General features: G+C 47.5%; 1 protein-coding gene across 2 annotated transcripts; it reads right to left on the reverse strand.

Annotated features, from left to right (window-relative positions):
* Positions 1–16,565: 16,565 nt before the first annotated feature.
* Positions 16,566–21,538, reverse strand: Rps14 (ribosomal protein S14). Of its 2 annotated transcripts, none has more exons than XM_057788805.1 (5): positions 21,417–21,538; positions 19,269–19,419; positions 18,902–19,063; positions 17,325–17,401; positions 16,566–16,724 (listed from the first exon to the last, which is right to left on the reverse strand). In XM_057788805.1, the coding sequence occupies exons 2-5, from the start codon at positions 19,415–19,417 to the stop codon at positions 16,657–16,659; spliced, it is 456 nt and encodes a 151-aa protein (XP_057644788.1). In that variant the 5' UTR covers positions 19,418–19,419; positions 21,417–21,538; the 3' UTR covers positions 16,566–16,656. The 2 variants fall into 2 exon arrangements, with proteins under 2 accessions (XP_057644788.1, XP_057644789.1); XM_057788806.1 differs by having other exon boundaries at positions 21,323–21,420.
* Positions 21,539–27,968: the final 6,430 nt, after the last annotated feature.

The raw sequence follows: 27,968 nt of genomic DNA on the forward strand, positions 1-27,968 counted from the left end.
CAGGATTACACAGAGAAACCCTGTCTCTAAAAACAAAACAAACAAACAAAAGGCTATCCAGAAAATGCCTGAAGTGAAAAATTCAGGATGAAACAGTACCAGAAAGTTCTCAGAGCCACGGGGTAAATAACCAAAGGGAGGTGCTGAGCGCGGGAAGGCTGTGCGGAAAGCCAGCGAGGGCCCGCTGTCTTCACAGGAAACTTTAGGTTTATGGAAATACCTGTTCTTTTGCTTTGTTTTTGTTCTTGTTTGTTTGTTTGTTTGTCTTTCGAGACAGGGTTTCTCTGTGTAACAACCCTGACTGTCCTGGAACTCACTCGGTAGACCAGGCTGGCCTCGAACCCACTGAGATCCACCTGCTTCTGCCTCCTGAGTGCTGGAATTAAAGGCGTGCACCACCCCACCCAGCTGAAATGTTTGATTCTTTAAACGAGCTGAATTGGTTGGTAACTTTGATACAAAGTAAAACTAAATTTTAAAATAAAGAAAAAATATTTCAAAGTCCATAGATGCTGAGCTGATTGTGATGAAATGAAACCCAGACTCTTCTCCCCAAGGCCATGCTTTCCTTGAGTACAGTCCCAACACCCAGGGTGGTCTGGACAACAGTCCCTGTAAGATACCTAGAAGAACCAGAGGTCACAGCCCCAGCAGGTGTCCTGCAGACCCACTGCCCAGTGAGGGTCCCCTGCTTCAAGGGCTCCTGCCTGCCTGGGAGGGAAACAGTTCCCAGAAGCAGGAAGACTTGGATGTTGTACCCTCATGGGGGTGGGGTGGGGAGGGTAGAATCCAGTTCTCCAGTGTTGTAGGAAAGAGTCTGACTCAAAAAGGGAAGAGGAACTGAGTCCTTCCACACAGCAAGACCCATAGAGCAGGAACTGGTCCCCACAGTGTGTTGGTGGGAAGAACACAGGGGTTCCGGCAGATTGCCTGAGTCAGTAAAAACTGGCTGGAAAACAGAAAATGTGGGTGACCGTGACACCTATTTTCCTCACAAACCCCAAATACTCAAGCTCCTGGGACTCATCAAAAGGACCCAGGACCAGTCCGAGGGGACATCTGCCAGACACGTTCAGAACAAAGACATACCGCAACAGAATAATTTGCCTGCGTCCATAGACAGCTATAACTCCATTTCAGTTGACCAGGGAAAGCTCTTTCTGAAGACAAGGAAGCAGAGGGAAAGGTAGCATGTGAGAGCATGGGGATGGAGCTCAGCTAGCAAAGCCCTTGCCCAGGATACATGAAGCTCTGAAATATTTGACCCCAGCACCCCATAAAACCAACATGCTGGCACATGCCTGGAATCCCAGCATTCAGTAGGGAGAGGCAAGAGGATCAGAAGTTCAAAACCATCCTCAGCTAAATAGCAATTTGATTTGACTTGATTAGCAAGGTCTTCCTACATAGCCCTGGGTGGCCTGGAGCTGTATGTTGACCAGATTGGCCTTAGACTCGTGGAAATATGCCAGCCTCTGTCTCCTCAGTGCTGAAATTTAAGGTGTGTTACCACGCCCACATCCTTGTTATGTTGATATGTGAGATGGGGACTCTTCCGCAGCATGACATGCGTGTTTTAATCCCCCGAGAAACTCCCAGTGACTGTCAGTTTTTCTTTTGGAGAAACAGCCTCGGTCCCACCACTTACAGATGTGGGATATGGAACAGATGAGCCAACCCTTCCATGCCTTGGTTTCCCCACCTATAAGATGGGCATGGTAAGGCCTATCTCACTGAGTTGCTGCACAGGTTAAATGCACACGTGCCCTAAATCTTAGTCTGCTCAGTGAGTGATACGGTTTTTTTTTTCCAGCAAATGTGTTCAGTCTGACTGTGGGACCTGCCATAATATTTGACACTGTTCAATAGAGTAAGGGAGGCGCGCCCTCTTCTTCTCTGGACCTTCCTGGAGTCTGTCTGGTCCTGTGCTGTCTGACACCCATGAGACAGTTTGAGTGACTTACTAAGATGCCTGCTTTTCCCTCGTCTGGGCACTCTGATGATCCACCCCCCCCCCCCATCCCCAGATCTTATGTACCACCTCCCAAGCTGGCGACTGTATATAGACCCCAGCAAAGCCCAGTACATTTCTGGCCCTGATAAGGGATCTGAAAAGGTGAAATTTAAAAGAAAAAGATCTGATTTTATTTTTGTTTGTGTGTACCACACGTATGTAGGCCAAGGAGGCCAGAAGACAGTGTCAATCCCTGAAGCTGAAGCTGGAGTTACAGGTGCTTGTGAGCCCTCCATGTGTGCTGCCACCAAACCCAGATCCTCTGAAGAAGCAGCACGTTCTCTTAATGGAGCAACCTCTCCAACCCCGGAAAGGTGTTCTTTTTTTTTTTTTTCTTTTGTTTTGGTTTCTCGAGACAGAGTTTCTCTGTATAACAGCCTTAGCTGTCCTGGAACTAGCTCTGTAAACCAGGCTAGCCTTGAACTCACAGAGATCTGCCCATCTCTGCCTGCCCCCTGCTAGGATTAAAGGCATGTTCCACCACTGCCCAGCTGGAAAGGTGGTCTTTTGCAGGAGGGAACAGGCCTGGACTCTAGCCCTATATCTGATATGTCTGCCCCAGGCAATGGAACTTCTCTTCCTTTGCTCACCTACCAAAGTGTCTACTTTGGGCCTGGCACTGATCCAGGTGCTTGGGATGCATAGGGACATAATGTCCCCATCCATGTAGAAGTATATCTTAGAGGCAGGAAAACAAGCAAATTATATTAAGTGCTACAGAGAGCTACATGCCAAAGCAAAAAGGAAGGATGCTGGAGAAGCAGGATTGGGCCAGGTTGCTGTGTTCATGGGAAGTGAATGGGCCTGGCTGACAAGATCAGAATTAAGGTCAGGCATGAAGAAGGTAAGACAGCTAACATACTTGCCTGCAGAAAGCAAGCTCTAGGTAGATGCTGCAGTCAGAACAAAGGCCACATGGTGATACAGGGTCTGATGCGGCTGGAGGAGAGCCACGTGGCCAGCATGGCTACCCCAGGCACCCACATGTCTTTGGTTTTCCTCTACAGGTAGTGGGGGAGGTCTTGAGCAGAGGAAGACTTTCATCAAACTTGTACTGTAGGAGGCTGCCCCATTGAGAGTCTCAGCCGCAGGGGCTCATGGGACAGCTATGGTCAAAGGGGAGACTAACTATGGAGGCCCTGTATAGCAAAAGGTATCTCGGTAGCCACACTGTTTCTGGGAGAGAGAAGCTGGCCATTCCCCCCGCAGCTGAATGGGTTCCTGAGTCCAGGCCCCAGTCAGGATGTTCCCAGAGCTATATACTCCACAGGCAGTTTACAACCTGGGGCTCCCCACTTTTCTCAGTGGGAGGTGCCATCTGGCAGGTAGGAAGAAGGCATGATTCTCTGGACAATTCCCGAATCTCTCCTCTGGTATTCATTCATCCAACAATACTAGTGAAGCAGCAATTCTATTCCAGCACTGAAAGGGACCAGGAGGCCCCCCAGGCCCTTGGAATCACAGGAGTCCTTGTGGGGTAACAGTTGAGTCTGTGCAAGAATCGGGTCTTGACTGTGGTCCAGGTTCCAGGGTCCAGAAGTGGAGATCAGAAGTCTGTGACTTGTCGAAGCTAGGAAGCTACTGGGAGGGCCTTGGTGGTGAGAGGCTCAGGTGGAATAAGGAAGGGAGAGAGAGTACCAGGTCAAGTGGGTGCCATTGTTCATACCTGGTCACAGGCAGAAAGTGGGATCTACACTCCACTGAGTTTTCTCGCTTGAGTGATGGAGAAGGGTGATGTTGTTTATAAAAGCAGAATGTCCTTGCTACATTTGAGGAACAGAAAGAAGTGCCGTGTGTCTGAGGGCAGCGAGCCCCCTCCCCTGGGGGGGAGGGTGTAGAGGGAGGTTTTGGACTTTACAGATCCGAATCCTGAGCCTTGAGTCCCGGCCAGATGATTTCCAAAACAATACTAGCTAGAGGAGGTACTGGGCAGAGGAGCTGGATCTGCTTCATGTTGGGAGTAGATGTATCGGGACCTATAGGTCCCAGGAGGGCTAGAGAAGGAATCAGGGTTTGGAGACAGTGCTGGGTTCAGGTGGAGAGGGAGAGATCTGCCAGAGGGGTGTCATGGAAGAGAGGAAGAGTAAGGGAGGCAAGGATAGGGGTCCACAGTGATGGCATTCCCTGAGATGGGGAGGACTGGCACAATGAGTTTTCTTCCAGCTGTTACAGCTGTGCATACGCTTGGGACATGGAGTAGACAACATAGGAAAGTTACCTCCATGAAACTTGAAAAGAGCTGTCACCGGGCAGATAGCCTTTGAAACCATGAGAAAGGAGCCCCTGTTTTGAGTCTGGATGGAAAAGTAGACTTGAGCAGCGGGAGGAGGGATGGAACAGGGCACACTCAGGAATCCTCATAGAGGCCCAAAGAGAGAATGGTCACCCATGTCAAACACGACCCAGAGAACATGCCAGCAAGCACAGAGGATGCCTGCTGGGCTTGGCCGCACAATCATGGGTGACATCGACAGGGGTGAGGGATGAGAGGAGCGGCGGTGTAATAAGGAACTCAGAAGTGTCACATGCTTGAAATGGGGGCGGAAAGGGGGGTCTTACAGACGAAGCACAGACCCAGCTGGGAGGACACAGGAACAGCTCTAGTTGGGTTCGGGCCCAGCAGCCAATCAATATGTCTGCCGCCCGCCCTCCTCACTCCGGCTCCAGGAGTCAGAACATCTCCGTGCCTCATTCCGCACGCTGCCCAGAGAGTTGGAGGGACAAGCAGAACTGTGGACTCAGTACAGGCCAGCTGTGGCTGTCGTTCCCTCCTAGGGAGTTCATGCCACCTCTTTGGTGGGTGCGAATTACTCCCGGTTTCCTGTCAACACAGCCCTGTGGCTCTCAGTGGTACTAAGCACAAGAAGCATAACGGGAATCCAGATCTGTCTGTAGAGCTCACTGTGCCACCAACCATGCACACTGCCTTGCTTAGGCCCCTTATTCTCCTGTGCAGTCTTTCTTAGACATTTTTTGATCAGTTGATTTGTTTTGTGTGTATGGATGCTTTGCTTGCATTTATGCCTGTGTGCCTAGCGTCCAGGGAGGACAGCAGAGGGCTTCGGATTCCCTGGGACTGGAGTCACAGATGGTTGTGAGCCGCCGTGTGGTTTCTAGGAACTGAACCTGGGTCCTCTGGGAGATCAGTCAGCAACTAGCCACTGAGCCATCTCTCCAGCCAGCCCTCTCTGAGGCCCATTTAGGGTCGGGGAGAGACGTGGGGAAGAGAATGAAGTAAGTAGTTCCAGGTGTCTTTGAAATGACTCTCACCAGCAGGTCATCTTCCCTCTCAGTCTCTATGTTCCAAGCTCCTCCATCATTGCACACTCCACGGAGACAGACTCCCCACAGCAGAGGACACCCAGCTTCTGAGGAACACAGTGGAGACAGAGGCTGCCCAGGTGAAAGGCACAGCTTACTTATCTCTGTTCTGATGAAAATCGGCTTCAGGCTTGCAAGGCAAACACTTTACACACCGAGAGCTCTTCTCCCTCCCCTCCAGCGCTCAAGCTGTTAGTTATTGCCCAAACATGATTTCCCTAAGATCATGATTTCTTCCTTACTGAGTCTCTGGTTCTCTGCCAGGCAAGCTCAACTTTGTCAGATATGTGAGGGGGAGAAGGACAGCATCAAGGCCTCCTTCCTGCCCCCACAAGCCTGCCTGTCCCCAGCTCCTGCAGTCCCTGCTTGGAATCCCTGCCAGCAGGCCCCCCTGACTGCATATCCTGAGCACCTACTGTCAGGGCTAGAATGACAATAAAGAAGATGAAGAAAAAAATCCAAAACTCAGCCTCACATGGTAGCGCACGCACTGAATCCCAGCACTTGGAAGGCGGAGGCAGGAAGATAGCTGTGAGTTTGAGGCCAGCCAGTTCTACATAGAGAGTTCCAGGGCAGCTAGGACTTAATAGAGAGCCTCCATCTCAAAAACACGCAATTTAAATTCACAATAATAAATTATATCAATTATATTGTGACGTAAAATATATCTTTAAAATTAACGGCACTTTTGTACTTTGTTTAGGATTTTAAATTGTTTCATGACGCCGGGCGGTGGTGGCGCACGCCTTTAATCCCAGCACTCGGGAGGCAGAGGCAGGCGGATCTCTGTGAGTTCGAGGCCAGCCTGGTCTACAAAGGGAGTTCCAGGACAGGCTCCAAAGCTACGGAGAAACCCTGTCTCGAAAAAAAAAAAAATTGTTTCATGACATTTGTTTATTTATTGTGTGTGTGGGTGTGTGGATGTGTGGATGCTACAGTGCACTCGTGGAAGTCAGAGGACAGCTTGCAGGAACTGGTTCTTTCTTTCCAGCATGTGCTTCCCTGGGATTGAACTCAGGCTGTGGGTTGTGGACCTTGTGGGACACACCCTCGCCCACTAAGCTGTCCCTGAAGCCCTTACTTAGGCCTTTGTAAGACCGGGTCTATCCTTGGGTATTCTGTGTAGCTGGGATTAGCCTCGACTTCTGTCCTCTTGCCTCTGCTTACTGAACTGGGATTGCAGGCACACGCTTTTTTGCTTTTGTATTTGCAGTTTTGAGTGTTTTTTTAAATTTTATTTTATTACATGTGTATGAGTGCAAGGTACATATGTACTGTGTGTGCATGTGTAGAAAGGGGTACACATGTGCTGTGTGCATGTGTAGAAAGGGGTCAGATGGTAAGTGCTGGAGTCAGTTTTTTCCTGTGAGTTCTGGAAACCAAACCCAGGTTGTCAGGTGTGAGGCGAGAGTTTTTATCCACTAAGCCATCTTATTACCCCTGCACTATGTTTCTTTTGGTGCTAATTCTACTGGGGTTTGCTGTTTTTCAGTCCAAGAGAAGTAAGATTTGAATTCCACTGGCTTCATCTGTTCCTTGCAGCTTTCTCTTAAATTTTTAAAGACTTATTTATTTTATTTTATGTGTATAAATGTCTTGCCTGCATGTATGTCTGTACACACTTGTGCCTGGTGCCCTCAGAGGTCAGGAGATGGGATTGGATCCCAAATGACTGTGAGACACCATGTGGGTGCTGGGAGCCAAACTAAGCACTGCAAGAACAAGTGCTCTTGATCATTGCGCCATCTCTCCAGCACCTCCTTAAAATAAATAAAAGATGTATTGCATATACTTACAATATATACAATATTATTTTTTGTTTTTCTTTTTTCCTTCTCTTTCTCTTTTTTTGTTTTTGTTTTTGTTTTGTTTTTCAAGACAGAGTTTCTCTGTGGCTTTGGAGCCTGCCCCATAACTCCCTCTGTAGACCAGGCTGGCCTCAAATTCACAGAGATCTGCTTGCATCTGCTTCCCGAGTGCTGGCATTAAAGGCATGTGCCACCACTGCCAGGCAATATTTTATTTTTATATTATGTGTATGAGTTTTTTGCCTGCTTGTCTGTAGGTGTGCCACATGCGTCCCTGGTGACTGTGGAAGTCAGAAGAGGACGTTGGATTCACTGAAACTAGAGTGTGGACAGCTGTGAATTGCCACGTGGGTGTTAGGAGAGGAAATGCCGTCCTGTGTAAGAGCAGCAAGTGCGTCAAACCACGGAAGCATCTCTCTCCAAACCTTTCTTAGTGCTTTTAGAGCTGAACTGAAGCTCTTTGGATATTACACAGCTCCAACCTCCTCTCCGAAAAGAGGAAAAATTCATGTCCAGAGAAATGGCCGTGAGCCACAGAATTAACTCCGAAGCCGGCACGGCAGGCTGCTTCCTGTCATGACAATGCTGCCACCTGGTGGTCGTCCATAGAAGACGGCTACACGCTCATAGCAACTGAGGTGCCTTCAAACCCGTTCATTACCATCGACTTCTCAACCTCCCTGCAGATGCCAGGTCACCAAAAGTCTTCCTCTCCCATGAATTCCATGGCAGGCTCCCTTCATTGAACTCCATTCTGCTAGAGATGATCTGGTGTGATGTGATGAAGGGTATATGACTATGGACATAGAGGTTTGAACTCTGATTCTGCCCTTCCTCCCTCCCTCCCTCCCTCCCTCCCTCCCTCCCTCCCTCCCTCCCTCCCTCCCTCCCTCCCTCCCTCCCTCCCTCCCTCCCTTCCTCCCTCCCTCCCTTCCTCCCTCCCTCCCTCCATCCTTCATTCCTTTCTTCCCTCCTTCCTTCCCTTCTTCCTTCCTTCTTTCCTTCCTTCCCTTTTAAATATTTGTTAATTTGGTGTTAATTTGGGGGTTTTTTTGTTTTTGTTTTTTTTAAGAAAAGGTTTCTCTGTAGCTTTGGTACCTGTCTTGGAACTAGCTCTTATAGACCAGGCTGGCCTCAAACTCACAGAGATCCACCTGCCTCTGCCTCCTGAGTGCTGGGATTAAAGGCATGCGCCACCACCGCCTGGCAATATTTGTTAATTTATTTGTTTGTTTGTTGTTATGTAAGAATGCTCTGTCTGCATATATACCTGCATTACAGAAGAGGGCATCAGATCCCTTTACAGATGGTTATGAGCACCAGGTGGTTGCTGGGAATTGAACTCATGACCTCTGAAAAGAGCAACCAATACTCTTAACCGCTGAGCCATCTCTCTAGCCCTGGTCCAGCCCACATCTATTGATCATATTACTTTCAATAGCTGTGTACACGGAGAAGCTGCTTAATCTCTCTGACACTGGTTACCTTCATGTAACACCTGAGACACTGGGTAGACGATCATTTATAGCACACCAGGTATTTGATAGTCTACATGTTAGGATATAGCAGTGACCTAAACACAGGAGTCCCAGAGTCACCACGGCCAGTGGATCTCAAAGTGAGGTCTCTGGATCATCAACCCAGAGGAATCTCAGTGCTTCTCTCTGTGCCCAGCTCATGCTAGGATCACAGGTGTTCATGGCCATGCCCAGCTTTTTACATGGGTGCTGGGGATTGAACTTCAGTCTCCAAACTTGTGCACTAAGCACGTTTTCCATCCCCCTAGTCCAACAATGGCTTAAATCATATGAGCTATACCTAGCCGCTTGGAGAGATTGAGAACTGTGGTTTTTAGACTCTGGCTTTCGGAGGAGGGAAGCTGGGGATCAAACCCAGTGTCATTGTCACTGAGGTCCACCCCAACCTGCAGTCTCTTTGGATTAGTCATAGATTGGTTTAAAATTGAGATTTCTGGCCGGGCGGTGGTGGCGCACGCCTTTAATCCTAGCACTTGGGAGGCAGAGGCAGGCGGATCTCTGTGAGTTTGAGACCAGCCTGGTCTACCAGAGCTAGTTCCAGGACAGGCTCCAAAACCACAGAGAAACCCTGTCTCGAAAAACAAAAAACAAAAAACAAAAAAAAAAAAAATTGAGATTTCTGTCAGGCATTGATGTGGGACTCCCCTCTGTATGCTGTGAATATTATTGGTTAATAAAATAACTGTTTGGGGCCTATAGCAGAGCTATAGGGGAACAGAGCTAGGTGGGGAAAACTGAACTGAATGCTGGGAGAAAGGAGGAAGAGTCAGAGTAGCCATGTAGCCCTGCTGGAACCAGACGGAACTGTAGCTGGTAAGCCACAGCTACATGGCGATACGCAGATTACTAGAAATGGATTAAATTAAGATGTAAGAGTTAGCAAATAAGAAGCTAGAGCTAACGGGCCAAGCTCTGTTTTAAATAACATAGTTTCTGTGTGACTATTTTGGGTCTAAGCTGCCAAGCAGCTGGGAAACATAAACAAGGGGCCTTATTACAACAAGGCATGGTGCTTGTTCCCTTAGTGCAAGAGACAGAGACAGAGGTCGGTGGATCTCTATGAGTTGAAGCCAGTCTGGTCTACATAGTGAGTTCCAGGCCAGATAGGACTACATAATGAGACCCTGTCTCAAAAAACTAAAGGGGGAAAGAAGGAAGGGAGGAGTGGAGAGAGGAAGGGAAGGAGGGAGGGAGGGAAGAGGGAGGGAGAGAAATAGTCCTTTTTACAATAGAAGATTAAAGAGATTGTCTCTGCCACACCGCTTCTGATGTCACTAGCCTTTGGTGGCCTGGTCTATCCTTGTATCATTCAAATGATGGAAACACCACTATCTCCTGAAGAGATTTGATTCCAAGAGCATTTGGTGTTCAAGTCTGTTTTTCTATAAGCTCCTATCTACTGGCAGACTGCTACCACTTTAGGGTCACATCCTGCAAGGCTGCCACCTCCTTCTTCAAGGCATTACTTATTTAAGTTCCTCATGCATCCTCATGTAGGAAGACAGGCAGCTCTGATGGTACTTTCTGGATTACAGGGAGCCTCCACGTCGCCCACCTTGGGAAGGAAGGCTGCCTGGAAGCCAGAGGCAGCCAGCAAGCCCCGAAGAAATGCAGCCTATTCTAATTCTGCTGCAAACTTCTGCTGACTATCTTCAGTTAAGACATTCCTCTTTCAGCCAGCTCTAATCTACCATTCAACCCATCCACTGAATATTTAATTTCAATCGTATATTTTTCTGAGAATTTTCTTTGATGTTTTTCAAATATACCCCAATGTTATTCATGTCTTTTGCCTGTCCCTTTTTATTATTATTATTATTCCATTATGCATTTATATTTTTTTCTTTTCTTCTTTCTTTCCTTTTATTTTTCTTTGAGACAGGGTCTCAATGTGTAACTCTGGCTGTCCTGGGACTCCCAGAGACCCACAAGCCTTACAAGTATTAGGTTTAAAGTCATGCGCCACCATGCCCTGCTTCATGATATATTTCCTTAAGCACTTCATGTATAGTCATTTCCGATTCTAGTATATCTGAAGTCTTTATGGGTATCTACATCTGTTTCCTCTTTGTGCTAGCTCTTCTGGTGACTTACTTCCAGGTACACTGATTTTTGTAGAAACCTATATTTGGTTTTATGTTGTCTGTGGCAAACTGAGGGCCCCAGTTGCGGAAAGCCTTCAGTGGTGAAAGTTCGCTTTTTCTTCTGCTGGGGAACTGGGCCACATTAGCTAAGAAATCTATTTCTGACTTGATGTAAATGTCAGGTTTACCTCCCTCACTTTGGAGTTGGGAAAAGACATGAAGACATGGCCTGCCTTACTCCCCTGACCATTAGCTCCAGAATTTGCTGTCAGACAGTTATTGACTGGTACTTTCTCTTCCCTAATCCATTTGGTCGGGGTCTCTCTCTCTTTGGTTTTTCAAGACAGGGTCTCACCGTGTAGCCCTATCTGTTCAGGAACTCACTCTGTAGACCAGGCTGACCTCAAACTCAGTGATTCATCTGCCTCTGCCTCCTGAGTGCTGGGATTAAAAGTGTGCACCACTATGACCGGCTTATTTGGATACTGTTTTTCTTAGATTTCTTCAAAATGCTTGAAGACTTCCTTTACTTCTCTGGAGTTGTGGAATGCCTGTTTTTCGTTTGGTTGTTGTTTTGGTTTGTTTTTCACTTTACTCGGGATCTTGGATGAGCACAGGAGTCCCTTCATCTTTTCTTTCCCTGGTTATCAATCTCTGTTGAGCCCCTGCTTTTACAGACTGGGCCGGAAGCAGTGGTGGCTGTGCTGGAAGCATGGGTGGAAGCTGTGCAGCAGGGCCTATTTCCTGCCAGAGACAACACAGTGGCGGAGAAATGAGCTACTGCAATAAATAGGTGACCAGCACTACCACTCAGGAACAAAAAGGTGGCAATGGGAATTCAGTGGAGAAATACCATGGGGAGCCGCTAGAACTGGTTCTCAGCCTTCCTAACACCATGGCCCTTTAATACAGTTCCTCGTGTTGTGCCGACCCCAACCATAAAATTATTTTTGTTGCTGCTTCCTAACTGTTATTTTGCTACTGTTATGGATCGTGATGCAAACATCTGATATGCAGGATATCTGATTTGAGACCACAGTGAAAGGGTCCCCAAAGGGCTGTGACCCACAGGTTGAGAACCAACTCTCTAGAAGCTAGCTTTGTGAGGAAAACCACACTCTAACAGATGGTAGTTGAGGCCCAGGGGGGAATAGTAGGGAGCATGGGTGAAAGGCTGGAGTGGAAAATTAGATACTAAAGGTGTTAGACTTGGCTTGGGCAGAAGGAGAGGACACAGGGTGTGACCATGCTAGCCCAAAGGCTGAAGAAATTCCCTGAAGAGACTAGATTCTGCCCTGGAGAAAAGGAGAAAGGGTATAATTAAATGGGGCAAAACAGTTTATTGTGAAGAGCTGGGCCTGTGATATCAAAGCCTCCTCTGAGCATCCCCAGTCCCTCAATTTCGTTTCCAAAGGCTATAGGGAGAATGCGTCTACTAATTAGGAGAAAAGTCATCCCATGAAGTCCAGTGAGTAGGTAGCCACAATATTGGGTGGCGGCCATCGCCGGAGGGATGATAAGGCTGTCAACTTCAGGCTCTGTCACCTGCTGAGGCTGGGTTCCCAAGCTCTGGAGGGGTCAGGTAGGTAACAGCTTATATCTCTGCCTCAGAGGCCCATAGACTGCTGGAGTCCAAGCTGACCACAACTTAGCTGTCAAAAAACAAAAAACATCCGGGCGGTGGTGGCGCACGCCTTTAATCCCAGCACTCGGGAGGCAGAGGCAGGTGGATCTCTGGGAGTTTGAGGCCAGCCTGGTCTATAAGAGCTAGTTCCAGGACAGGCACCAAAGCTACAGAGAAACCCTGTCTGGAAAAACCAAAACCAAAACCAAAACCAAAACAAAAACCAAAACCAAAACAAAACAAAACAAAAAAACCAACAACAGCAGCAACAAAACCCACCAATACCAATCCAAAACCAATCAACCCTGAAAGGACTCTGAGTGACCCAGCTGACTGCATCCCCAGTTACCAGGGAACAGGACAAGTTGCAATGTTCCATCACAGGAAACGAGGAGAATGCTCCAGCAACAGCCAGAATGTTTCCACCAGGACTCCAGCCAGCTGTCTTTTATATGCTTGGCACAAGAACTGAACGGGCTTAAGAATAGCAGCAGCTTGTCTGGCTAAACACTTCATCCTGCGATCCCCTCTGAAGCACAGCACCGCAGCGGTTTTCATGAAAAGGCTGAGCCGAAGTACTTAGTCCCAGCACTGCAGACGGAAGCTGGGGAACGGCCACCTCTTGACTGTGTGCCACATACACCTAGAAACCAGCCCCCCGGAACGAACTCACATCCTTCAGTAATTTCATTTGGGAGTAAGTTAAGGATAACGTACGTGTTCTCACACTACATCCCCAGTGTCCCTTGCCATCTGCTACTGCTGCAATATATTTGTCAGAAGGAATGGCACTGGTGCATATCCTCAGTCTCCTCCGGTCTGTCTTTGACGTGCATGAATGTGACAGTGTAAGGAGTATTTGTAGATCTAATTCAGCTACAGGTTCCTCTTGTCTAAGTTGAGGCTATGAGTCTTCTGGAGGAATCCTCTGGTGAGGTGTCCATGTACGACACAAGTATGACATGAATTTCACATGTACTATCGGCTTTCTTAGCTACTCTTTTTTTCTTTTTGATTTTTATTGAGACAGGCTTCCTCTGTGTAACAGCCCTAGCTGTCCTGGAACTAGCTCTTGTAGACCATGCTGGCCTCGAACTCACAGAGATCCTCCTGCCTCTGTCTCCCAAGTACTGGGATTAAAGGCATGTGCCACCATCACCCAGCTCTTTCTTGGTTACTTTTATTTTCCCTCTGCCATATTCTATTCACTGGGAAATGAGTCACCCAGCACAACCTACTATTAGGGGGAGGGAGGGCGACTCAATAAGCTGATTTTAAATGACTTATAATTCTTTAATTAAGGAAGACTTGTGGCCACCCACCCCCACTTTTGAAAACTAAGTTCAGCATGGATTTATGACCTGGGTTTAGCCACACATTAGTTATTTTTAACTGTGCTATTTCATTGTTTATGTATTGTGGGGGTGTATGTGTAACATAGCACTTTTCTGGAGGTCAGAGGGTAACCCTTTCCACCTTGTGAGTTCCAGGGATGAATTCAAGTCCTCAGGCTTGGAGGCAAGCGCCTTTACTTGCTGAGCCATCTTGCCAACACGCACTTAATCTAACGTTTTTAAACTTTTAATTCATTAATTTTTATTTTCATGTATGTGCCTGCTTATCTATTTTGTGTGTGTCTGCATGCACATGTGTAGGAAAGCATCAGACTCGAGCGCTAGAGTTAGAGGCAGAAAGGCAGCTGAGTCCCCAACGCCCCATGGACACTATGCATGCTGGTCCTCTGCAGGAACAGCACATTCTTAATCTGAACCATTTCTCTACCCCACTTGATTGTTTTTCTTGACCTTACGTATTTTTTAAAATAATTCTTTATTGTTTCTTTGGGAATCTCACATCATGCACCCCAATCTTTATTTTTAGAACCTATGTGTAGGTAAAAACTCAGTTGTTCGGGCGGTGGTGGCGCACGCCTTTAATCCCAGCACTCGGGAGGCAGAGGCAGGTGGATCTCTGTGAGTTCGAGATCAGCCTGGTCTACAAGAGCTAGTTCCAGGACAGGCTCCAAAACCACAGAGAAACCCTATCTCGAAAAACAAAACACACACACACACACACACACAAAAAAAAACCAACAACAACAACAACAACAACAAAACTCAGTTGTTTTACCTGAATTTGTGCACCATGTGTGCAGTGCCCTTTGAGGCCAGAAGAGGCATTAGATCCCCTTGAACTGGAAATTACAGTTGTGAGCCACCATAGGGATGTTGGATTTGAATCTGGGACCTCTGGAAGAGCAGTCGGTGCTCTTAACTGTTGGGTCATCTCTTCAGCCTCCATTTAGTAGGAGTTTATGCATCTAGCACTCGGGGCCAAGCAGGAGAATCAAAGCTAGCTTGGGCTACATAGGGAGTCCTGTCCCCCCAAATCAAAACAAAACAGTACAACTCAGGCAATGGGCTTGAGAGAACTCATCAGTTAAGTGCTTATTGTCTTCCAGAGGACCAGAATTCAGTCCCCAGCATCCAGGTCAGCTAGCTCATAACCACCTACAGCTCTAGCTCCATGAGTCTGGCAACCTCCCCGATCCCAACACACAGCAGACGTTCAGACACATACACATGAATTTAAAACTAAGAACAAGTAAACAAAACAGAACATTTTTGCCAGTGTTCTAAGGGCTTTTATTTGAAATAAGGTCTCACTATGTGTGCCTGAACATATAGCTCTGCCTGTCTCCGAGTGTTGGGGTTAAAAACATGCTCCCATACCTTTTTTTTCTTTTTTGAGGCACGTTTCAAATTGTAACTCAGGATAGCCCCAATTGCATAGTAACCCTAACTTCTCTAGGATTACAAGTGTGGTGCCAAAGGCAGCTCCTTCTAATTACTCTCCATACTGACTTTCTCAGCTGTTACAGGAATAGCAGCACCTAAAAGTCTTAACACTAATCATCTTTAAGATGCAGGGTGTGGCCATGAATGGTGGTACATGCCTTTAATAATCCCAGAATTTAGAAGGCAGAGGCAGTTGGGAATCTCCGCTGAATACCAGTCCAGCCAGGCACAGACCCTGTCTCAAAGGAATAAAAAATCCTTCCAGAACACTCAGTACCATCTGAACGCCACTGTCCTTGGAACTAGATGCAAACATCCCGAAAGCAAAACCCGTTATCTTTTTTGTTGCTGATGAAAATAGGATTTGGTGTATATTTGTGGGGTAACTGGTTCTTAGGTACTTTATGTACCAATGTGGAACAACCTCCAAGAAGTGCTAAGGAAAGCAAAGCAAGCAACAGAAGTGCGAGTTACCCATCTTGCACAGCCGGTGTGAGGGGGTAGGGGAGAAACACACCCACACAGGTCTATATATGGCTCAGGCCTGGAAGGCTCCTCTTCTGCTCAGGCTACACTTGGATCAACAGTTGCCCGCTGCTCTGGCCCTTTAAGACCCAAAATGGAAGCCAGGTGGTCGTAAATTAAAATGGGCCTTTAACTCCAGCACTAGGAGGCAGAGGCAGGCAGATCTTTTTGAGTTGGAGGTCAGCCTGGTTTAGAGAGTTAACTCCAGGATAGTGAAACCCTGTCTTGAAAATCCAACAAACACAAAGAACCAAACTGTTATTTCACACTTGCAATCCAGAACTAAAGGAAGCCAAGGCGAGAGAATTGACACAGGTTTGAGGCCAGCCTGAGATACAGCGAAACCTGTCCATGTTTAGACGATCTAAACAGCTTCACTTCTGTGGTGGCTTCAGTCTTGCTATGTAGCCCTCCCTGGCTGGCCTGGAACTCCCTATGTAGGCTATGCGTTCAATCTGTGAGTTTCTTGCCCGGCCGACTGAGGGCAGTTGCCCAGTCCTGGGCTATCAGCAATCCCACTTTCAAACAGTGCTGGCTGGCAAATGCCAGAGCTACAGCCTCAGCACCTTCTCGGGTTCCCGTACTCAGAAAACCAGTGTGCAAACCCAGACCTGCCCAACAGACACGAGAAGCTGAAAAGGCCTGATTGTGCTCTGCACACTGTCTTCACATCTCCCCAAACACACTGCCCTGGTTTTTGAGGCAGGTTTCAAATTGACAGTAACAACAAATACCAGGACTGGTAGTCTACACCTTTAATTCCAGCATTTGGGAGGTAGAGACAGGTGGATCTCTTGAGTTTGGGTCCAGATTCATCTACATAGTGAGTACCAGGAAGCCAGGGCTATGGAGACCCTGCCTCAAAACAAATTAAGAAAAACAAAAGGACCAAAATAGCTGATACAAAGCAATTTATTAACAGAAAATAATTTGAGAAGTCCTGTTCACAGACGGCGACCACGACGACCCCCCTTCCTTCGGGTGCTGTCAGAGGGAATGGGGGTGACATCCTCTGTGAGAAGGAAGAAAAAAAAATGTCATTGCCTGAAGACTCAGGCCTCCCCAGCCAATGAGACTAACTAGCAGAATTCATTTTTGCCCAAATGCATCCCCAGTGGTCAGCAAACAAGGCCCCTCACCTGCCCATTTCCTCATCCCAACTCACATTAGAAGGGGATATGGGCTATAAGAAGGCACATAAACATTGGAAGGGAAAGGACACCTTTAGGTCCCTAACTCAGAGCCTACTGACTAACAGAAAGTGCCCCTACCTACACTGAGCAACTGTGGCTGTCTGCTCTTTAGACCAGGTATGGGCAGCTTTTTTATTTGGACTGGCCCAAGGAGCATGCTCTAATATTTAGTAATCAGGGACAAAGGCTGCTGAAATCAGATTCAGAAGGGTTTAGTTTAGACTTTCCCACCACAGATGGGAAAACATGATGTAACAGAGCGGCATTTACGGAGATCAACTCTTACAATGTCTCTAACAGGTTCCTCTAACAAAAGTAACCACCACCAGTCAAGCCCGAACCATTTATGCACATCACATGGTTTGGAAGGGGTCAATGCTTCAGAACAAACCCAAACCTTAGCTAGATGGGGCACTTACCAATCCGTCCAATCTTCATCCCTGAGCGAGCAAGAGCTCTGAGGGCTGACTGGGCTCCAGGTCCAGGGGTCTTAGTCCTAGAAAATGAAGGATTGTTGGCCAAATCAGTGGGAATGCTCCTAAAACTCATATGGTTTTAATTCATTTCTGAATGGGGGTGGGGAAGAATCTATAGTTAAAGATATGTATACTCTGTGAGAGGGCCACATAAAATTTTAGACTTTGTGGTCACTATTTTGATGTTATATGACCCCCCCCCAAAAAAACTTTCAAAATTGCTAAATGAGGGCTGGAGATGGCAGAGGGCCTGGTTCTTGGTTCTGTCCCCGCTACCTACAAGGTAGCTTACAACCACCTACAATGCCAGTTCCAAGAGATTCACAGTTCTCTTCTGGCCTCCACAGGGCACACATACACACACACAACACACTTGTGTAATTTCTTCCACTTTTTCTTTTTGGTTATTTCAAGACAGGGCTTATGCGTAACAGTCCTAGCTATCCTGGAACTTGTTCTGTAGACCAGGCTGGCCTCCAACTCAGAGACCCACCCTGCCTCCCGAGTGCTGGGATTAAAGGTGTGTGCGACCACCACCAGGCATTTTCCACCTTTTTTTGTGTCTGTGTGGGTGGCAGGCCAGAGATATTCTGGGATTAAAAATATGTACCACCATGCCTACAAATCCTTAAGGAAAAAAGGGGGGGGGGTCAAAACGCCCTCATGCTCTGTCCTCCCCCCTACTCTCCGGCTCCTGCATCTTCCGTAAGGACCAACCCAACAGGTTCCTGTCTAGCATCTTTCCACTCAGTAGCCGCCAGTCTAGTTTTCATGCCCAGCTTTGCTGTGCTCCGTAAGACATAAAAACCCTGCTAGGTGGTGGTGGCACACACCTTTAATCCCAACACCCAGGAGGCAGAGGAAGGAGGATCTCGTAAATTTGAGGCCAGCATGGTCTACAAGAGCTAGTTTCAGGTCAGGCTCCAAAGCTATACAGAGTAACCCTGCCTCGAAAACCACAGTCTCGAAAAACAAACAAAAAAGACACGAGGCTCCATCCCTTGCTTCACACTAATCATTCATTCCTTTAATGCCCAACTTCTTTCTCATCTGAAGAAGCTCCCCTTGCAGTTGTCTCTATCTGGACTATGCACCCCAGCTCATCATTTAAGCAGCAGTGTTTAGCTCAAGGTGGCCTCAAACTCATTATGCAACCAATAACCAACTTGAAACCCTTATCCCCCTCTTCCACTGTCAGACAAGTGTGTACTACCATACCCAGTCTACACGGTGCTGGGGAACAAAGGGCTGGGCTCATATATGCTACAAAAGCACTCTACAGTAAGGATAAGCATAAAGGAACAAATTATCTTTTTTTAAGGCAGAGGCCCACTGTAACCGAAGCTAACCCCAAACTCTATATCCTCTCACATGGGTTCCTGAATGCTGGGATTACAGGTATCTGCTACCATGCCTAACTAGGAACATACATGCCCACAACAGTTTGCTCTTGGACATAACAGAGATCAAATCTCAAACCCACCCCACCACCAGTGGATTTCCCAGCCCACCTTCCATACCTGTTTCCTCCTGTGGCGCGGAGTTTGATATGCAGGGCAGTGATGCCCAGCTCCTTGCACCTCTGGGCCACATCCTGGGCAGCCAACATGGCTGCATAGGGAGAGGACTCGTCTCTGTCAGCCTTGACCTTCATTCCACCAGTCACCCGGCAGATGGTTTCCCTAGAGACAAAAGCAGAACCGTGCCTTCATTTTCCAACAAGGAGACATGGAACACTTACAGCATATATCCCGGTTCTGAACAAGACAGGGGCTGCTTGTATTTACAGGTGTCCAAAGACCCTATAGGCAAACTCCTTACTAATACAATCCTCCCACCTCAGTCCTTTTGAGGCTCATTTTTATGCCTTTTCGCCGAAGCACTCACTTGCCAGAAAGATCCGTAACATGGACAAAGGTGTCATTGAAGGACGCAAAAATGTGGCAGACACCAAATACATTCTCTCCTTCAGCCACTTGAGGCCCAAGGCTGATGACTTGTTCTTCTTTCTTTTCCTTCCCCTTGCGAGGTGCCATCTCTAAGTGGAAGAGAACCTCAATGTTAACAGACGAAAGGGTCCAGAACATTCTTTGTCTACGCACTAAAGGAAAACCCAGGTTTTGCTCCTCTGGCTCCCTAATATCCCATCTCTTTGTACTTGGGGAAGTTACTGAGCCATAACTAAAAGGGAGGTGCCAAGAGAAAAGACAATTTCTCAACTAAAGCATATTTTGGACGAGCCCACTGTCCCAGCAACTACCACATGCATCTCCTTCATAAGCAGCTATCCAAAATAAACACAGAGCTCAGGTCTCCGGCCCAAGTTCCACTCATAACTCCCCTTCCTTGAGCCTGGAAGTTTATTTGTCCAGTGCGACACAAATGAAGTAAACTACAAGGCAGTGAAGAGCAGAGACCACAACCAGGTGAGGGATTCTCTGCCCACACACAATACTTTAAGTTTCCTGGACCCCAGAGACCACAGTTTAGAGCTCAAAGAAGCCTAAAAGATAAGACAAGAAAGTCAAGACCAAGATCACTGGTGAATGGCAGGAAGATCCCTTTCAGTTCATCCTTGCCAACAGCCTTCAAAGCTTTCTACACTCAGTATCCCACCAGATGCCCCCACCCATGAGCAGTTCACCCCACGACAGCCTCTCACCCTGTAGAACCAACTTTCCAACTTTTACTAGTAGCAAACAGTAAAAGCTAGCAATACCAAAGTGTGCTGGTGTATAACTTTAACCCCAGCACTCAGGAGTCAGAGGCAGGAGGATCTCTCCAGCTGCTATGCAGGCCAGCCTAGTCAACAGAACAAGTTCCAGGATGGTCAGGTATGCCTTCCAGGAAGTCTAATGGGAAAGATCTCCATGTGTAAAATCCAGTGCTCAGGAGATCAAGTAACTCTAGCCCTGTGGCTCTCAGCCCAAAGCTGTGACCCTTTAATCACTTTGTTGTTACTTTGTGACTCTAATCTTGCTATTGTTAGGAACTGTAAATGTATCTCCTGTGCAAGACCCGTGAAAGGGTCATGCCCTGCCCTAGCCTATAATGTAAGACCTGGGGAAAGACAAAAAAAGAGGCTTTTTTTTCTTTTGCCAAAAGCCACAGGCAGGCCTTTGACCAACCTGAGGCTAAGTTCCAGAACAAACTACCAACATCTTCGAAAGAAACAAGTGCTTGGCAGCATTCACAAAAATCAGGCTGTATCCAAGCAAATAGGATGCCCCTACTCCTGAAAACCACCCCAGACCTTAAAAGTAGGTTTAAAAAAAAAAAAAAAAAAGTAGGTTTCAACCAGAGCTGGGACCTCTCCAACGTCTTCCTCGTACATTACTTGGGGCCTATTTGAAAAAGAACAAGGGCAGGTCTGGGATGTACAGTCACCTGCTCTTCCCCGCACATTAGGCTAACCAACACGATTCGGTGGGGTACACATCGTTGGGGCATGACGTCTACTCGATACAGCTTTGTCCTCGGTGGAGATGAGAGAACGATTATGCCGAGAAATGTAAACACAAGGCCATCAGTCCGACTCTCCTAGGGAGCATCCCGACAGGCAATGTGTCCGACTCGGGGGAGGGAACCACCACGGAGTGGAAGCACTCCGCACAGGGACCGGGTTCTGCCACTCCCTTTTACTCCTCGATTTACAGAGGCGGCGGGTACGAAGCCTACTCGCGTTTTTCACATGAAAAACGAGGTCAGGCGCAGGCCTGCGACCACCCGTAACAATCTAAAGGGGTGCCGGTGCCGGCCCACCCGCGGCTGGGGCCCGAGCGCCCTGCGCGACGGCTGTGGCTGGACGGCGAGGCCCAAGCAGGACCCGCACCCACTGCCGATCTCAGGCCAGAAGGCCGCCTCCAGGACACGGCGCAGGCCTGGGTCCCGGTGGGGCCGGCGGGAGACCGAGCGCATGGCCGGCCGCCTCTACCACGCACCTGCCTCGGATACCGCGCACAGACACCGGCCCCGACCCCGCAGATGTCCCTGACCAGTGGATGTCGCACGATTCTCGGCGGCCGGGCCTCCTACCTGAACGTCGTCTCCAGACTCCTCCACCGGAAAGAGAGAGACGGAAGGGGAGGGCAGACGGGTCACTTCCGCGTCCCGGAAGTGTACCTCTGAGGTCACGGAGGGATGCCGGCTCCCGGAAGAAGCCTCTATCACTGTTGTCAGGGAAACTAAAACTGCCGGCGAGGAAGATGGCTTATTAAGGACGCCGGGTGCTGCGTGTCGCTGTGACAAGATCGACCTATGAGACCGCATGGAGCGGACGCGCTCGGGAGGCGAAATGGGCTATGATCCTGAGCGCGGTGGCCGCAGCTAGACGAACTTCCGCCATCAGGACCTCCGGCCAGGCAGCCTAGAAGCGACAGCGCATCTCGTGGTACGGAGGGAAATAACAGCAACAACAACATTGTAATGCAACTTTTGCCCATTTTGCACAGTACGAGAATAAGACACTCAACACTTACATGCTACTCTGCACTAAGCATCTTATATTCAACTAATTCTGCCGACATAAACAAGATTAGTTTTGATTTTCATTGTACAGATAGGTGTATGAACTGAGACGACCTGTGTGTGGCTGATTTGGGGTTATGACATAAAAGCCTCATATAGTCATTTTCATATATCCCTATATTAACCATATTGCAGGACCTTGACGAAATGAGGAGAAAGACAGAGACGTGTACCTTGTAGAACCTGAAAAGCATGGGCACAATACACACACATATACTGGCATGCACATGCATCCATAGACTCGTATTACAGAGCATGGCAAACAATAGAACAAATATACGCAGACACATATACATATAACATAATAAAATGTATATATTGCATATAGTTCTTTGTGTACTAGAATTGATACCACTCTGAAAGACTTCAGCTCCACTTAGGGAAATTTTTATTCTTTTCAAACAGGGTCTCACTGTATCACCGTGATTGGCCTGGAACTTTCTATGTAGATGAGGCTCACAAGATCCCACCTGCCTCTGCCCCCAGACCACTAGGATCAAAGGTGTGTGTGTCACCATGCCTGGAGGAAAATTTTCTTTAAAAAAAACAAAAACAAAAACAAACCTTATCAAACCATATTTTTCTCTCCCTGCTTTATAAAAGCAGCTGCAGAACACCTATAAAACAGACTAAGATAAAGGAACAAAAAGAAAAAAAGAGAAGAAGAAGCCAGATATAATGGCAATTCCTTTAATTCTAGCATTTGAGAGGCAGAGGCAGGCAGATCTCTGTGAATTCAAGGCCGACCTTGAAATAGGCTTACCCACTACTGTTAACTTATATTTAGCATGTTGTCTTTCCCAGTATTATTTAGGGAATTACATATGGGAAAGAACTTGGGGGGGGGACGACAAGGTCTCCTGTAGCCCAGGCTAACCTTGAACTGGCAAATACCTGAGGATTACCTTGAACTGACTCCCGCCTCTGCCTTCTGAGTGTTGGGATTGTAGATCCACACCATCACGTGAGGCTTTTTTTCTCCTTTCTTGTTTTTGTCTTTTGTTTGTTTTTGAGACAGGACATCGTGTAGTCTAGACTGGTGTGGAACTTGGTGTGTAGCTCAGACTGCCCTTGAACTCCTGATCTTCCTGCCTGTAATTTCAGATTCTGGCATTACAACTGTATGTTGCCACACCCAGCAGGGTACTTTTAAAAAGCCATGTTTATTGTGGACAATTCACACTAAAAACAAAATTAGGTAGAGAAGCTGGGAGTTTTACCCAACGTTTGGAGACTGAGGCAGGTGAAGGTTTGTGAATTCAAGATCAACCTGGTTTACACAGCAAGTTCCAGAGTTCCAGGCCAGCTAGAGATATATAATGAGATCTTGCCTTAAAAATAAAAAGGGGGGGGCGGCGCTGGAGAGAGGGCTTAGTGGTTAAGGGTACCGACTTCTCTTCCAGAGGATATTGGTTTGATTTCCAGCACCCACATGGCAGCTCACATCTGTAACAGCATTCCCAGGAGATCTGACGCCCTCTTTAGGCCTCCACGGGTACTGCATGCACTGGTGCACAGGTACACTTGTAGACAAATACCCATAAAATAAAAATAAGTAAAATCGGGGCTGGAGAGATGGCTCAGAGGTTAAGAGCACTGGCTGCTCTTCCAGAGGTCCTGAGTTCAATTCCCAGCAACCATATGGTGGCTCACAACCCCTCTTCTGGCATGCAGACTGAACACTGTGTAATAATAAATAAATATTTAAAAAAAATAAGTAAAATATAAAGAAGAATTTCAAAATTTGTGTGCCTATGTATTATAGTATAAGAAGGACTAAAGGCTTAGTGGTGTGCCTGTGAAAGTCAGGCGAGGGCGGCAGAGCCCATGAAACTGGAGTTAGGAATGGCTGTGAGTCAACATCTGAACATCGAGAACTGATCCGCCTCCTCTGCGAGAGCTGGTGCAAGAGCAACCGCAATAAGTGCTCTTCACCATTGAGCATCTCTCATGGTGAACATCGACGTAAATGAAGTTAATAGAAAACAAGGGCTCAGAAAAATAGAACACAGCAAGGATGGGTGGGGCTTCTCCGGAATCAGTCGTTTGTTTTGCTTGTTCGTACCTTTGTTTGAGACAAGATCTTAAGTAGGGGAAGCTGGCCCTGAACTCCTCATCCTTCATCTGGCTCCAAGTTGTAATTACAGTTATGTGCCACCTTGTGTAGCTGAGACCTCTCTTTAAGGGTTGGTGTGTCTGTCTGCATCTCTTCTGTGAACTGTTTATATTCTTTAAAGATTACGGTTCTTGATCTCGGGTAGTGTGTTGCTCAATAGAGGGAGTTATTAGCAGAGATGAAGCTGTGAAGTGAGTTCCTGCTTTGAGTCCAAACTGTGTGAAACAAGGCTGTAAACCTCAGGGACGGAATTCTCCATGGAGGGAGCAGGGCCGAAGGTCACCCAAGCTGACCTCCTCCTCTCCGTCCAGATGCCTCAGCTTCCTGACTGCTGGGATTATATGCATGCACCACCACCCTTGCTCCTTAACCTCTTTTTTTTTAAATAAGATTTATTTATTATGTATGCAATGTTCTGTCTGCATGTCTGCCTGCAGGCCAGAAGAGGGCACTAGATCTCATTACAAATGGCTGTGAGCCACCATGTGGTTGCTGGGAATTGAACTCAGGACCTCTGGAAGAACAGTCAGTGCTCTTAACCTCTGAGCCATCTCTCCAGCCCCCTTATCCTATTTTGTTGTTGTTGTTGTTTTGTGGTTTGTTTTGTTTTGTTTTTGGAGAATAGTCCTGGCTAACCTGGAACTCACTTTGTAGACCAGGCTGAACTTGAACTCGCTGAAATCCACCTGCCTCTGCCTCCTGAGTGCTGGGATTAAAGGCATGCGCCACCACCACCTGGCCCTTAACCTTTCTTACCTGACTGTCTTGCCATCTTCCCTACTGAGGCCACTTGCTTACATGTTGTTACCACTACTTATAAGTCCGTCCGTCCGTCCGTCGCCCCCCTCCCCATCTCTGTCTCAGTCCTTAACCCCTGATCCAAACCAACAGGCAGTGTGTGGACTTTAACCATCCCTTGGTTAAAGTGTTCCATTTGAACACTTAATCCATTGCTCCCACCATCTCCATGCTGTCCTGCGTGCCCTGGATGTTCCTCCAGCTTTCCCACTTTGGGGACATGCTCAGTCACTGTCACTATTCCTTCACCCTCACCTTCTGCTCCCTGGTTGCCTCTGGAGAAAAATCACAGCAACTAACATCTGCCATTGTGGGGCGGGGGTGGGGGGGTTAAGACTGCAGAGGGGCCTCCAGTGACCCACCAGATGGAGTATGTGGGAAGGTAAAGGTACCATGAGACTAGTGAGTGTGTTCAGTGGGGGCTGTCGAACCCTCATCACAACCAGTAGCGTGCAAGTTACTGCTCAGCCGCCCTCTGCACTTCTCCAGCCCAAGGTCCCCAAGCCCAGAGAACAGTGCCACCCAGTGAGAAGATCTTATTTTGGTTGTGAGCCTAGCCTTTAATGGCTGAGCCATCTCTCTAGCCTGAGAAGATCTTCCTAATTAGTGTGATTAAGAATCTTTCATGGCCGGGCGATGGTGGCGCACGCCTTTAATCCCAACACTCGGGAGGCAGAGGCAGGCGGATCTCTGTGAGTTCGAGACCAGCCTGGTCTACAGAGCTAGTTCCAGGACAGGCTCCAAAGCCACAGAGAAACCCTGTCTCGAAAAACAAAACAAAAAAAAAAAAAATCTTTCATGCTGGGCAATGGTGGCGCATGTCTTTAATCCCAGCACTTGGGCGGCAGAGGCAGATGGATCTCTGTGAGTTCAAGGCCAGCCTGGTCTAGAGCTAGTTCCAGGACAGGCTACAGAGAAACCCTGTCTTTTTGTTTTGTTTTTTTCAAGACAAGGTTTCTCTGTAGCTTTGGCATCTTTCCTGGCTGTCCTGGAGCTCACAGAGTTCAAATCTGCCTGTCTCTGCCCCCTGAGTGCTGGGATTAAAGGCGTGTGCTACCACTGCCTGGCTAATTTCTTTTTTTTTTTTTTTTTTTTTTTTTGGTTTTTCGAGACAGGGTTTCTCTGTGGCTTTGGAGCCTGTCCTGGAACTAGCTCTTGTAGACCAGGCTGGTCTCGAACTCACAGCGATCCGCCTGCCTCTGCCTCCCGAGTGCTGGGATTAAAGGCGTGCGCCACCACCGCCCGTGGCTAATTTCTTTTTAAAGATGGGATCTCACTAAGTAGTTCTAGCTAGCCTGAAACTCGTTAAGTAGAGCAGGCTGGTCTTGAACTGTCGGAGGTCTCTCTGCTGAAATTCAAGGCCAGCATGACCAGATTTCTTTTTCATTCTTTTTGTTTGTTTGTTTGTTTATTTTGGTTTCTCCAGACAGGGTTTCTCTGTAGCTTTGGAGCCTGTCCTGAAACTAGCTCTTGTAGACCAGGCTGGCCTCTGCCTCTCCAGTGCTGGGATTAAAGGTGTGCACCACCACCGCCCGGCTAAAGAAACCCTTGCATGGGGATTTCTTTCTTTCTTTCTTTCTTTCTTTCTTTCTTTCTTTCTTTCTTTCTTTCTTTCTTTCTTTCTTTTTTTTTTTTTTTAAGATTTATTTATTCATTTATACAGTGTCCTGCCTATAAGCCAGAAGAGGGCACCAGATCTCATTATAGGTGGTTGTGAATCACCATGTGGTTGCTGGGAATTGAACTCAGGACCTCTGGAAGAGCAGTCAGTGCTCTTAACCACTGAGTCATCTCTCCAGCCCCCGAGGAAGAAATTCTTAGCAGACACTCTCAGAGGCCCTTCTCAGGTTATTCTAGATGGCATCAAACTGATGATTAAAACTAACCACCTTAACGCTACCCCTTATCAACCTGACACACACACATCACTTTAAACTGTAGCCTCTTGTCCCCAATAAGCTCATGGCCACCTTTAACACTAAGTACACTAGGCAAACTTTTAAAGTTCAATACCACAGTCATGAAAAGTATCAACACTTTAAAAGTCCAAAGTCTCTTGAGTTCCTATAAAATAAAACACAAGCTACAGCCTTCCAGCTCGCGATGGCACAGACTACAAATTCCTGCTCCACAGCGGAAGAACCAGGATGTAGGAGGAAGCAATCACACGAGAGCAAACCCAGAGCCTGTAAGGCAGATGTCAAGTTCTGAAGCTCTGCCTTCTGGATCTGAGGCTCTAATATAATCATCTGGTCTCCAGAAAGGCTTCCATTACCTCACCCTACCCCTCCATGGCCTTTACACATGGATTCTCTGCAAGGTTAGGGCCGTCCAGTGCAGCGCTCCTCAGTGCACGTGCCAATCAGTGGTCCTGGCATCTCTAATATTCTGGGGTTGCCACTGTAGCTCTAGGCTTCACCTTGACAGCTTTGCACAATAGCTTCTCAGGGCTTCTCACCAGTTTCCATACCCACCCCCAAATCTTGCAGTTTTCGTGTCTTTAAAACCTGGACAACAGATGTTGTCCCCTTGGACCACAGCTGCATCATCTTATGTGTGCTGACCCCAAGGAAACGCTTTCTTGTCCCAGTACAGAACACCAGGATTCTCTTAAAATAATAAAAAAAATTGCATAGAGGCTGGGCATGGTGACACACACCTTTAATCCCTGCTCTTGGGAGGAAGAGGCAGAAGGATCTCTGTGAGTTTGAGGCCAGCCTGGTCTTGATAACAGGCTCAAGGACAGCCAATGCTACTTAGAGAGACCCTATCTAAAAAAATTACATTGTGGACCGGGTGGTGGGGGCGCACCCCTTTAATCTCAGCACTCAGGAGGCAGAAGCAGGCAGATCTATTAGAACTAGTTCCAGGACATGCTCCAGGGCTACAGAAAAATCTTGTCTCAAAAAAACAAAAAAAAAATTACATTGATATAAGTGTGTGTGCATGCGTGTGTGTACATGTGTGCATGTATGTATGTGTGTACGCATACACTGTTATGTGTATGTGGTGACCAGGGGACAGCTTGTGGGTGCTGGGTTAGTCCTCTCTTTTCACCATGTGGGTTCCAGGAAGTGAATTAAGATCATCTGGCTTTGGCTTTACCCCACTAAGCTGTCCTACCAGCTCTAGTTTCTCTTTAACGG

This window comes from Chionomys nivalis, chromosome 14, assembly GCF_950005125.1.
Source record: "Chionomys nivalis chromosome 14, mChiNiv1.1, whole genome shotgun sequence".
Taxonomy (NCBI): Eukaryota; Metazoa; Chordata; class Mammalia; order Rodentia; family Cricetidae; genus Chionomys; species Chionomys nivalis.

Coding starts and splice junctions, on each gene's coding strand:
- Rps14 (XM_057788805.1), bottom strand. CDS start 19,417: ATGGCACCTCGCAAGGGGAAGGAAAAGAAAGAAGAACAAGTCATCAGC. Junction 19,064..19,268: donor GTTACGGATCTTTCTGGCAA/GTGAGTGCTTCG, acceptor TTTTGTCTCTAG/GGAAACCATCTGCCGGGTGA. Junction 17,402..18,901: donor CGCGCCACAGGAGGAAACAG/GTATGGAAGGTG, acceptor TTCATTTTCTAG/GACTAAGACCCCTGGACCTG.